Source organism: Lissotriton helveticus, chromosome 2_2 (assembly GCF_964261635.1).
Source record: "Lissotriton helveticus chromosome 2_2, aLisHel1.1, whole genome shotgun sequence".
Taxonomy (NCBI): Eukaryota; Metazoa; Chordata; class Amphibia; order Caudata; family Salamandridae; genus Lissotriton; species Lissotriton helveticus.
This window is the reverse complement of record NC_136060.1, coordinates 418880983-418893222: the sequence shown is the minus strand read 5'-3', so window position 1 is coordinate 418893222 and position 12240 is coordinate 418880983. Positions and strand designations below refer to the sequence as shown.

The 12240-nt window shown below is 43.4% G+C and overlaps 1 protein-coding gene across 4 annotated transcripts in view; it reads left to right on the top strand.

The window, feature by feature from the left end:
- The window catches only part of REEP1 (receptor accessory protein 1), a 305129-nt gene that overhangs the window by 190414 nt on the left and 102475 nt on the right, over positions 1–12240 (top strand). For all 4 annotated transcript variants that reach the window (XM_078678665.1, XM_078678667.1, XM_078678666.1 and 1 more), the window contains exon 6: positions 7268–7430. In XM_078678665.1, the coding sequence (XP_078534791.1) occupies positions 7268–7430 (163 nt within the window). The remainder of the gene's footprint in view (positions 1–7267; positions 7431–12240) is intronic.

Below are 12240 nucleotides of genomic sequence, written 5' to 3'. Positions count from 1 at the left end.
GGTTTCCTATGTAGTACGATCAAAATGAGAAATAAGGTCTATTACATAGGAAACCTTCAAGCCATGCTGATATTAAGCCAGACCCTCTGCCCCATGGGGTCCAAATTCCGTCATATATCTTCTACTGACCAGCTGATTGATCATATAGGAGCCCTGACGAAGTTCCCTCTGGCAAAAATCGGCAACGACACACTTTGGCTGTGTGCCAGTTTTAAAAGATTGATTGAATAAAAAGAAATAATCTTGGAACAGATTTCGACGCACATGTTTTGACTTCGCAACATGTGCACTTTCCGTTTTCTCTTGTGAACATGGATGCGCATGAACATTGTAGCACCCATAAGGGGGTGCTGGTCCCTCCCATGGAGGATGGAGCACGCAGACCATAGGAGATAATAGGATAGTACTAAAAGTGCAGTAAGAGTACACCTGGTTGTGCCGAGGAAGTCAGTAATTGTACTATTTGGGTGTATTGTGTTAACAAGAGCAGTTTAGTTAAGTTATGGATGCATGCAAATGATCACTATAAAAGGTAACCTGTAAGGAATCATCAACAAAACCTAAACGTCTAAGGGCAAAACTAATCCTGTGACACGAAAGACATGGTCCCCAATCGTTGTTGGCCTGGAAAAGGGTGCGATGGTTATCACACCTGATAGATTCCAACACCACAGTGATGGAAATTTATCTGGTGCAGTGATGGCAACTAATTACAATTATTGCCTGAAAAATGGAGCATTACATGTGGATTTTGGTGCTTACTGCATGTTTCGTTATTTACCATGCATTTCTGCAGGTTTTACCTGCCTAAATTTACCAAGGAAGAAAGTGGGAGATGTGGTTCTTATCACACAATTCGGAATTGCAATATATGCAATAATTACTACACATGTTGCAGCTAATTGGGCTGACGGTAAATCAAAGCCCATGAGGAAAATGACTTCACAAATAGCAAACCCGTTTGCTCACCCAAAATCTGACGCGGGTAAACAAACTTCAGAGATCTTTTCTAAAGAGTTGAAGATGCCTGCAATATCTTCCATCACCCTAGTCTACTTCAAAAAGATGGTTTGTTTTTCTTATAATCTTACACCTGCCTTTGTGCTGTTTCTGAGTTCTGAACTTGGTACCCCAAACAGTGATAACATTTCCAAGAGAGCTCTGCATGGACAAATGGCATGTTCCTATCTTACTGAGCTGTTGCATTTGCAGCTTTTCCTTATTACTTATATAGACTTCCTAGTCTTCCTTGAAGCCAATACTTATATATGTTCATGCTCATGGTCGTTTTCTGAATCTTATCCTTTTTTGGTTTACGGACATTTTTGCCATTTTAATTCGCATTTTAACAGGGTTTGTTTCTTGGCTCCTCGCCTTACATGGCAGGTTTGCGCATCTTGTTGGCGTCAGCCTTGGGTTGGTCTTTACGTGTCCAGCATTTGTTCTCTGGACCACCTTTCGCTTCAGCATTATTTGCCCCCTCTTCATCTCCCTGGACAAATGCACCCCATAGCCCTATGTGTAGTCAGATGCTTGGGAATTCTCTTCACTTTTTAGTTCTAGGGAGCAGAAAGAGGGACTGAGCACAGTGCATTGGTACAGAGACATCCCTTGCTACTGCGTCTGGTCTGAATAAAGCCCTATGTTGAAGTACATATCTTTTTTGCATGGCTGATGTTGCACTGGCCCGTTCCTAGGTACTTATATAATGGTCAGGAAGAATATTGATAAAGAAATTGGTCTGTGTGGTAAGTTCATCATCAGTACCAGTAGAGAACTTAAATATAAATGTAAACAGTGCAGATTAGTGACTCATTTTGATATTATAACTACAATATTCAGGTATAACAATATTCCTTACTCAATATTCAGGTCCCAGACCTCACAAGAACACAGCTGAACAGCCTCATAGCCTGATTATCAAAAACACAACAGAATAGATCCACCAACAGCTGAACCTGAATCTAAACCTGGATATTTTTATTGAACACAAAAGCAAGGCCCAGCTGTAAAGAACACTGCTGGCTCGGCCTATGAACAGCAAAGCCCAAGAGCCGAAGCAAAGAGACCCACCAGCAGGAAAACTAGACTATTAAAAACACATCAGCGCAAAAACTCATAAGCAATAACATAAACCTCCCCAAACCCCACTAAACAAAACTAGCCCTGGGCGTAGCTTGCGTAGCAGTACTCTGCGGAATTTCGCGGAGTTACTACAAAACTCCTTGAAAATCCACGGAGTTCTGTACCTGTGGTGGGGTGACATATTCCACCCTCCATTCCCCTCTGCACCCCCCCCTGCTAAACCCCTGCCCCCCTCCCGCTAAACCTCCCAGTCTCCTGACCCCTCCCACTAAACCCCCTGCCCCTTCTCCTGAGTAGTAGTAAGGCCTACACTGCACTAGTACTGGTCGGGAGACTTACCTTGGCTTCTTCCTCCCAAGGTGTCCTGCTCCTGCCTGCTCCTGCGCTCCACTCGCCTTCCACTGCTCTGCCTCCGTTCGAATTAATTAACATGAAGAAATGCAGTGAGCATGCCATGCAGTTGATTTGAAAGAGAACGTTTGGAATGTTGGAGCTCCAGGCTTATACCAGCCATTAGAAGCCCGGAGCTACTCCATTGTCTTCCATGGAGCAGTCAGCATTCCAGTGTTCTAATAACCGTTAAAATGCCAATAAAAACGATCTTTAAAAAACACATAGGCAACCTTTTTTTTTTTTTATCTGTAATAATGCTTTACGTTAAAAATTAATAAATAGAGATGTGTTATTGTAGCAAGATGACCAATCCAATAAATTATTTGCAGGTGACATTATGGTGTGCAATCTCAACTGGAGCCCCAGGGGAATTGCAGGGAAAGACCGTCCCCCACTCATATCATTTTCAACAATAATGGCCTTCCCTTTCAACTTCTGTGGTCATTGACCCAAAGTTACTTTCTATTGTTTTATGTATGTGCTACAGGTGTACATCAACCTTCTAGCTTTATGTGCTTTTTACAGTCACTGTATTCGGTACTAAAAATCCTTGTGTGTATGTATTAGTGTGTGCCGCCCTCATTAAATCATGTTCCCTCTATGTACCCTTCTATCTGAAAAAAGGGGGAGTGGGGTTGGCAGTGCCTCACGGGAACAACACCCAGGGGAGGATCTGACAGACTGATACTCGCCTGAATCCTCACTTATCATCATCAGCTACTGCCAACCATGAAAGAAAAAGGAGAATGAAACTTGTGCAGTGGAAACAAAAAGTGCAGTTACTATTAAGTGACCCTCTATAGGTGTAATAGAGCCTGTGAATTCCAGTTCTATACTACCTAATGGTTTAAAAAGAACAGAGCTAAACTGGCAATTTCGTATTTATTCTATGCTGTTTGCTCATTCTATTAAAAACAAAAACCAACATGTTTAATCACCTATCTATATATTTCCGGTGATTTCATCAGGGTTTCCCGGGTCAGCGTGAGTTTTGCACTGCTGAATTCTCGCTTTATTGTACCAGGTGGCCTTTGTTTACTGAGCCTACCCGGCCCCCGTAGAAGAATCTGGTATACACCACAGTGCTGTTGGCGTAATCCGGTGTCCGCCTGACGGTCGGATTTCGGTATCAAGCTGTAATGTGGCTTCCGCTCACCCCGTTACATAATGTGGCTTCCGCTCACCCTGTTACATGATGTAACGGGGTGAGCGGAAGCCACATTACAGCTTGATACCGAAATCCGACCGTCAGGCGGACACCGGATTACGCCAACAGCACTGTGGTGTATACCAGATTCTTCTACGGGGGCCGGGTAGGCTCAGTAAACAAAGGCCACCTGGTACAATAAAGGGAGAATTCAGCAGTGCAAAACTCACGCTGACCCGGGAAACCCTGATGAAATCACCGGTAATATATAGATAGGTCATGAAACATGTTGGTTTTTGTTTTTAATAGAATGAGCAAACAGCATAGAATAAATACGAAATTGCCAGTTTAGCTCTGTTCTTTTTAAACCATTAGGTAGTATAGAACTGGAATTCACAGGCTCTATTACACCTATAGAGGGTCACTTAATAGTAACTGCACTTTTTGTTTCCACTGCACAAGTTTCATTCCCCTTTTTCTTTCATGGTTGGCAGTAGCTGATGATGATAAGTGAGGATTCAGGCGAGTACCAGTCTGTCAGATCCTCCCCTGGGTGTTGCTCCCGTGAGGCACTGCCAACCCCCTCCCCCTTTTTTCAGATAGAAGGGTACATAGAGGGAACATGATTTAATGAGGGCGGCACACACTAATACATACACACAAGAATTTTTAGTACCGAATACAGTGACTGTAAATAGCACATAAAGCTAGAAGGTTGATGTACACCTGTAGCACATACATAAAATAATAGAAAGTAACTTTGGGTCAATGACCACAGAAGTTGGAAGGGAAGGCCATTATTGTTGAAAATGACATTATGGTGTGACCTACAGGTCATGGCTGGAGCAGCTAATCCTTTCCTCTTCCAATGTTGATAAATTGACAACTGTTAAATTGATTCATGTTGACACCTGATGTTTATTATAGCCTTACAGCCCGCTGCTGAGGGCTATACCAGTTGTTAACCACATCGATGCTCGATGAGTTCCAGCCCTGTGCTGGAATATGCAAAAACCCATTATTCATGACGAGCTGGGCTCGTCATGAGCGTGCTGGGAGGCTACTGCATGACGAGCCCAGCTCGTCATGAGTGTGGAAGGGGTTAAAGGCCCTGAGTTATATGCCCAAGCTGCAGTCGAGGGCTTGTAACGAGGGATAGGGCCTATATCAATGAATATAGCCTGAAGCAGATGGGCTATAAAAAGGTTGAAACATTCCAACCACTGGGGATAGAATGTTCTAAATTAAAAAGGGAGAAAGATAAACATTGGAATGTTGGAGCAGAAGGCTTACAGCAGCCAGTATTAGCCCTGAGCCCCTCCATTGTCTCCAATGGAGCTCTCAACGTTCCAATGTTTTAATGTGCTTGAAAAATTTTAACTGCAATATTAAGTATTTCATAGTAGTAAGTTATTATTATAACAATTGTTTTACATTTATTTGCTATTCAAAATAAAAAAATAATTATTTAGCATTCTATATTTCGACATTGATGTGTTTTCTGTTTATGAGATAAGGAACAGGCCAGGTTAGTTTTGATTTGGTTTTGAAGCTTAAAGACGGGATTGAGGGCTTCATTATTGGGCGGATGGGCCATCGGGCAGCAGGTGCATCTGAGACAGCTCCATGTTGGCCCAGTAAATTTTAAAGTTGTCCACTTTGTCGACTGACATTTTTTCACTGAAATAGCGCTAGCGTCTTGGTGGAGCAGGCGAGAGGAGAGAGATGTAGCGGTGCGTCCGCCATACTGTTATTGCATGGTGGACCTGTTGCTATTGTTATCCCTGAAGATCCCCAATGTATGTGTCCATTTACAGGGATAACTTTACTGATGCCCCACACAAACTGGGAGTTGTATCAAAGTGTATTTGGATCAAGTAAAGGACCTTTTCTCTGTCCAAGACCTCCATAGTTCATATGGTGGACCCGGACAGCAAGGACCCTGGCGGGAGTGGCATTGTGTATGCCGATTGGGTAATCCTGATGGTGGAGCCAACAGTGGTCCTGCCATCGAGAACTCAGTAGTCCACTACATTCTAAGTCAGATGGCGGAGGAGAGTGGCCATTACAGCTGCCCATTTTTGACACATATCCAGCTACCATCTTGCTCTGTATGTTTCTTTACGGTTGAGGCAAAGCCTACTCACTGCATTGATGATCATGTAAACAGCAGGCATAAAGAAAACTAGTTTGCCTGAGTTTTACTCTTTGCAAACGTAAAATGGCAGAACCTTATCCTCCATTCTTTAGCAGCAAACTTGGTATAAAATGAATTTGCCTCACATTCTATTCGCCCCAGTGCCAACTGTATATTATAGGGTCCTTTGTGTTACAGTGCCTGATATGGTGCCCTGCTGTTAATGTGTATTGAAGGGGTCATCCCGTGCAGAGAAAAACAGATCTCTGCTCCGCATCACTAAGGCACCACCAATAGGCAGTGTCGAATGTTTGTCTGATGATGTCAGCTGGAGTTGTGCGATCTATTATGACATCATTCATCCAGTAACCCATTAAATGTTAAATAACGACACGTGATCTGCACCTGCGTGCTCACGATCACACGGCGCGCACTTGTCCCCAAGCAGCGCTGCTAAGATGGGCCTGATGAACCAGGAAGCCTCAGGCAGCTTCCCGCGCCCTGCACGAGCGAGGCCGGCTATTGTTCCCTCCATCTCAAGGCGCCTCTGTTCCCGCAGCAGCCTCCGCACACAGGCTGACATTGTACGCGGGTCGGATCACTTCATCTTACTGAGTGCTTGGCGCTGGCTGACGCATAATTAGCTGATTTGATACAGGGCTGGGTCTTTTTGGCTAGCCCGGCGAGGCCAGTTAGATTATTATAAAATAAGGGTTCATCCTACAACATAACTTGTCAAATCAAAAATATGGGATTTAAGCTTCTGTAAATTTCATGTGTGATTTTCTGTTTTTTAATGGTGCCAACTTTATGAGCGACATAAAATTGGCCAAGTTTCAAAAAGAAGTTTTGGAGAATAAATTACGAACAAATATTTGGGGGTGAAGACCCTTGAAAAACTCTGCATGACCCTTTTCCCTGTAGAACCAGTTTTGAAGGAAATTTGTCCTGCAAAAAGCTTCTTTTTTTGCAGCAAACTTCACCCAAGATGAAGTTGTTCAAAGCTCAAAAACTTCAGATCTTCACGAGTTGCAAATGTTAATAACTGGGCACAACTTCACCGTTACAATATTAATGTATTCCATGCACCCCTACCTTTCTATATATTTCTATCTCTAACCACTAGTATGTAGTAGACCTTTGTACTTACTACCATTCCTATGTGATTTTAGAGTTTATCTGTTTGTATCTCTTCCTTGAGTGACTTTACAACTTGTACGTTTGCAATTTTTCCCCCCTTTCGCTCCACTTGTACATTTGCAATTTTTTCCCTGTTTATATCTCTTATGTAACTCATGTAATCCAAAGTCCTTATGTAACGCAACTGGTTCTTTTGTAAAGCTCTCTTACACCTTCGGGTAATGTTCGTGCTATATAAAATCGCATTAAATAAATAATAGGTGTACTAACAGTGCAGCAGCTTTATTGAAACTGGTTTTAAGATGGTGTTGAAATAGGAAAAAAGATTGCACTGCATTTTTTGATAAACCCTTTATTTGTGCCAGGGTCAAGGGGCGCTTTCGGAGAGACTCAGGAGCTTCAGCATGCAGGATCTGTCGACCATTCGGGCGGATGGCCCAGCGCCCACTCCAGTTACAGTCAGGACGAATAGCAAGCCAAGCAAGCCCAAGACCGTAAGAAGTGCGCCGCAGGGCACCGACAGCCCAGGTAGGCACCGTCTTGAGCGCCTCTAACCCAACCGCTTCCATAGTGTGTCAAGCATGCCTCATCTTATCTCATCCCACCATATAGAGTAGGATATGTGTATACCTCTGAGCCACCGACGGAAGTCTGGGTTGTTACAGAAACAAGGGGTGCTCCTTAATTAGCCTAAAATACAAGAATGTCCAGTGTTGGTCCAGGAGGAGTGAACCTGTGCCTTACTTACAGGAGAACTACTGTCTAAGTAAATGACTGCCATTTAATGATTGACAGAATGAAACATTTCACTGTCCTGATTCATTAAAATCAAACATAAAAAGTTTACAAAAAATCATAAAATGTTACAAATTGTCCTTTAAATTCACTGTATGTAAATGTATCCTACATGGATATCTTACAAATCTGACATGGATCCGGTCCTTTGGACAAATATTCCATTGAGTTAGTGATGTCTTGTCAGCCATCTTAACACCACAGGCCTACAGAAAGATGCACTGAGTTACTGTGTCACCTTGCTAGATGTGTAAGTCTAACCTACATGCCTGGACCAAAATAAGGTCAAATAGCTCTCAATTTATATACCATATGATAGAAATGTTTGTCCTAAATGCAAATTAAGTGACATTAGTTATTGAACATTTCCTTAGGTGATGCGAACTGATATGCAAAATATATATAGAGAGTAGTTTTAACAACAGCATTTAATGTGCTTCTGGTAGGAAGAAAAGCTCTGATCTGTATTTGAATGTTCTGCATATCTTCTTTATCCATCTGCGATTTCAAATAGACAATGCTTCTACTGCACACAAGCTCCTTAAAACCTGTGCCCCTGAAGGTGGTGGGCATTTTCTGGCTTAGGATCTTTTTTCCCTCAATTAGAGAGAGCCGGAAAATGTACTGCAATAAAATTAAATAATTTGTGCTAGAGTGACTGCACCAGGTAATGGTGGCATTCCCACCCGTTTAGCTTTCCATCGGGAGAGCATGCAAAAAACGATGTTCCTGCTTAATTGTCACAATCTTTTGGTGCAGAGTGAGAACTAGATGTTTGCTGGCACGAGTGAAAACCGCTGTGTGTGTGTGTGTGTGTGCATGTATGTGTGTGTGTGTTCTGTATAGACTGCTTCCCATTAGAAATGTCCAACAATATTTTTCTATGGCAATTTTTTTTTTATTATGGTTATTTAATCTGGGCCTTAATTGCATACGATTGCTTGCTCATATCTGATGTCCAAAGTGAGGTAATATGTTCACTAAACTGAGAATGAACACAGAAGTAACTTGTTTCGTTTTTAAAAGTTGTTTCGGATATGCCATTTTATCACTGCTTTAGATTCCTTACAAACACTCTAGACGTGCGAGAGTAAGAGAACATAGCCACATTAAACACAAACGCTGACGTTGCACCTAAAGTGTTCTATAGGGCAGTGGCGGCTGCCAGCCATGGGGAGTGGTGAGGCGGTCAAATCGCTGCTGCCAGCACCAGCTGCAGCAGCACCGCAATTTGTGCAAGATCAGCGGGTGCCAGTGGCCTGGAGCAGTAGTGAATACATACCCAGCACTGTGAAAACATACACAAAATACATCACACAAAAAAAACACATACCTGGCTGCACTCCCCTCTCCGGTCCTGATCTTCTTTTTTCCCTCAGCATTGGCCCAGCCTACTCACTCAACTAATCCTGGTGCTGCGAGGAATGTATGACATTACAACGCATACATTTACAACCATGCACTTACAACACAGTTTTTACATCGCAACATCCACTACAACGCATTCCATAACATCGCATGACACTACATCGCATTTAAAAAAACTACCTTTACAACACATTCCATTACATCGCATACTACCTTTACAATGCATACCATTACAACGCATACCATTACATTGCATTTAAGGTAAGTATTGCATAGTATAGGGGTAAAAATTACTATTCTAACTCCAGGGGTGCAACAGTAGGGTAAGTGTTAGATAGTATAGGGGTAAAAAGTACTATCCTAACTCCAGGGGATGCAATAGTAGGGTAAGTGTTGGATAGTGTAGGGGTAAAAATTACTATTCTAACTCCAGGGGGTGCAACAGTAGAGAAAGTGTAGGATAATGTAGGGGTTAAAAATTACTATTCTAACTCCTATGGTATGCGTTGTAATGTCTGCGTTGTAGTGACATGCGATGTAGTGTCATGCGTTGTAATGGTATGAGTTGTAATGCCTGCGTTGTAGTGTCATGCGTTGTAAAGGATGTTGCGATGTAATGATTGCTTTGTAAAGGTTGTTTCCCGCTGTGAGAGCAGCGCCAGGATTGGATGGAGCGGGCCGGCTGGACGCTCACTCAGGCCCTGTAGGACGAGTGCTTGGTCTCTACCCAACTGTCCTAAGACAGCTGGGTGGAGAGCTTCAGAGTGCATATGTCACTTTTGGCCGGTGCAAGACAGCCAGCCAGAGTGACGTGCACTTTGGTGCATCCAGCCAGCCACTATTCCTGTCCTCTGCTGGCAGATGGCAGTAGAGGACACGCCCGGTATGTCCTGGGGCAAACTGGCTGCTGCAGCGTGCACAACGGTAAAAAATAAAATGACAATGAAATCTTTTCATTTCCATTTTGTTTTTTCCTGCATAGCTCACAGCGGGCAGAGGGGTGATGCTCTCCCACCCATGTAAAGAAACCACCTCTGCTATAGGGTGCTGAACTGGGAGCATGCATCCTGGGGTACTCTAAAGCCCTTCCGATTCACCAAAATGCACTTAAAGTGATGTTAGAAAAACATGTGCAATCAGCTGATTGGCTCACTTGTTTCAGCACCAAGAGTTCCTTGACTAGTGTCCAAGCTGGCCCAGTTCTCGCTGCAGGGTGAATCCCAACCTTGTTGCACTTCTACACTTGACTGTCACATACGGTGCATTTTCACACTTGTTATGATGGGGATTTAACATACTACCGATGAGAGGTTGCCAGTTGCAGCATGCAGCATATTGAATCCTCGGTGCAGCTTATTATGCCCTCCATGTAGCGCATTGTGCCCACTGTGCTGTGTATTGTGTGCTCAGTGCAGCGTATTGTGTCCTCCATGTAGCGTATTTTGCCCACAGTGCAGCGTATTGTGTGCTTAGAGTAGCGTATTGGGTTTTCCATGCAGCATATTGTGCCCTCAGTGCAGCGTATTGTGCCGAATGCCCTCCTTACACTTGGTGAATGTTCCAAATACACAGGACGAGCGTCTACTTGTTTCTGCTACTTGGCCTAGCCCTGGCGACAGGCTGCAGGTGCTGAAACCACTGCCACCTGCCCTTTGCTTCAGGAACATGGCAGAGTAGGACTGACCATCAACAAGCTGTGCGAGGGGTAGTAGGAGTGATACCCCACACCTTTTGACTCCCTATGACATCACATGGCTGCTATCTTCTCCCATCATTGTCATTCCAGGAGCCTTTTATATGATGCTGAGGGACTCTTGAAAGGGTAAAGAGTAGAAACTTCAAATAAACAGGATCCTAAAACTTGGTTAATTATTAATGGACCTGACCTTATTTGCAGGGTCATCCCCAAACATTTTGCCTTCACCCTCATGTTTTCTATTGGCCTTTAGGACTCTGTGCACTTAACCACTGCTAACCAGTGCTAAATTGCTTGTGCTCTCGCCTTAAATCATGGTAGAATTGGTTTATACCCAATTGGCTTATTTAATTTACGTGTAAGTCCCTAGTAAAATGACACTACCTGTGCTCAGGGCCTGTAAATTAAATGCTACCAGTACGCCTGCAAAACTGATTGTGCCACCCGCTTAAATAGCCCTTTATATAAGCCTCAGGCCTGCCATTGCAGGGTGGGTGTGCAGTTTAATCTGCCATTTCAACCTTGCATTGCTACCTTTGCCAGGTTCAAACCTTCCTTTTTTAATACATACGAGTCTCCCCTACGGCAGGCCCTAAACAGCCCACAGGACAGAGTGCAATGTATTTAAAAGGTAAGACATGGAATTTTTAGTTTTCTGTGTCATGGTAGTGAAGAACTCTTACATTTGGTTTTCTTTCATGCAAGGCCTACCTCTCTCATAGGCTAACATTGGAGTTACCTTATTACTTTTAATAAGAGATAATTTCCAAATGGGAGCAGGTTGTCAGTTCATGCCTGGTGTCTTTGGGTTTGTAATGGAAAATCCTCTCTTATGGTAAAGTCGGCTTTTAATTTACAATTTTGAAAATTTCACTTTTAGAAAGTTGGCATTTTCCTGCCTCATCTATTTAGTGCCTGTAGCCTGTCCTTGGGTCACATTACTAGGTGTAGCTGACAGTTAGGCTTTTTGTACTTCTCGCTAAACAGTCACACACAATAGAGAGCTTAGGTGTGGCTGGATGGGCATAACTGGCAGGATGGGAGGGTGGAGCTGGGCACAGCCCTGCTTACACTTGAATAGGATGTGTCCTTCCTCCACACAAAGGGTTGCATACCACCTGTAGTTAGTGTGAAGCCAGGGAAGGGAAGGCAGGATGCCTGGGAACTTCAAAGGGAAACCTCTAGAATGTTCTGCCACTCCAAAGGACGAACTGGGTATGAATAGTAGACCTCAGACACCTACTCTTCTGCACACTTAATTGTGGTTCCTGCTTGAGTAGAGTTTCACCCCCCTAAACCATTCAAAAACCATTCAAAAAATGCAATTTTTTACAACTATCTGTTTCCATTACTGCCCTCAAAACCTCTGAGAACAATGGCAGCAAGGACACTGCCAGGGGCTTTGAGGAGCAAGTCAGGGTATATTTTTCTACTACTGCCTTCAAGACCCCTGAAACCTCTGGGGTAGCAAGGACACTG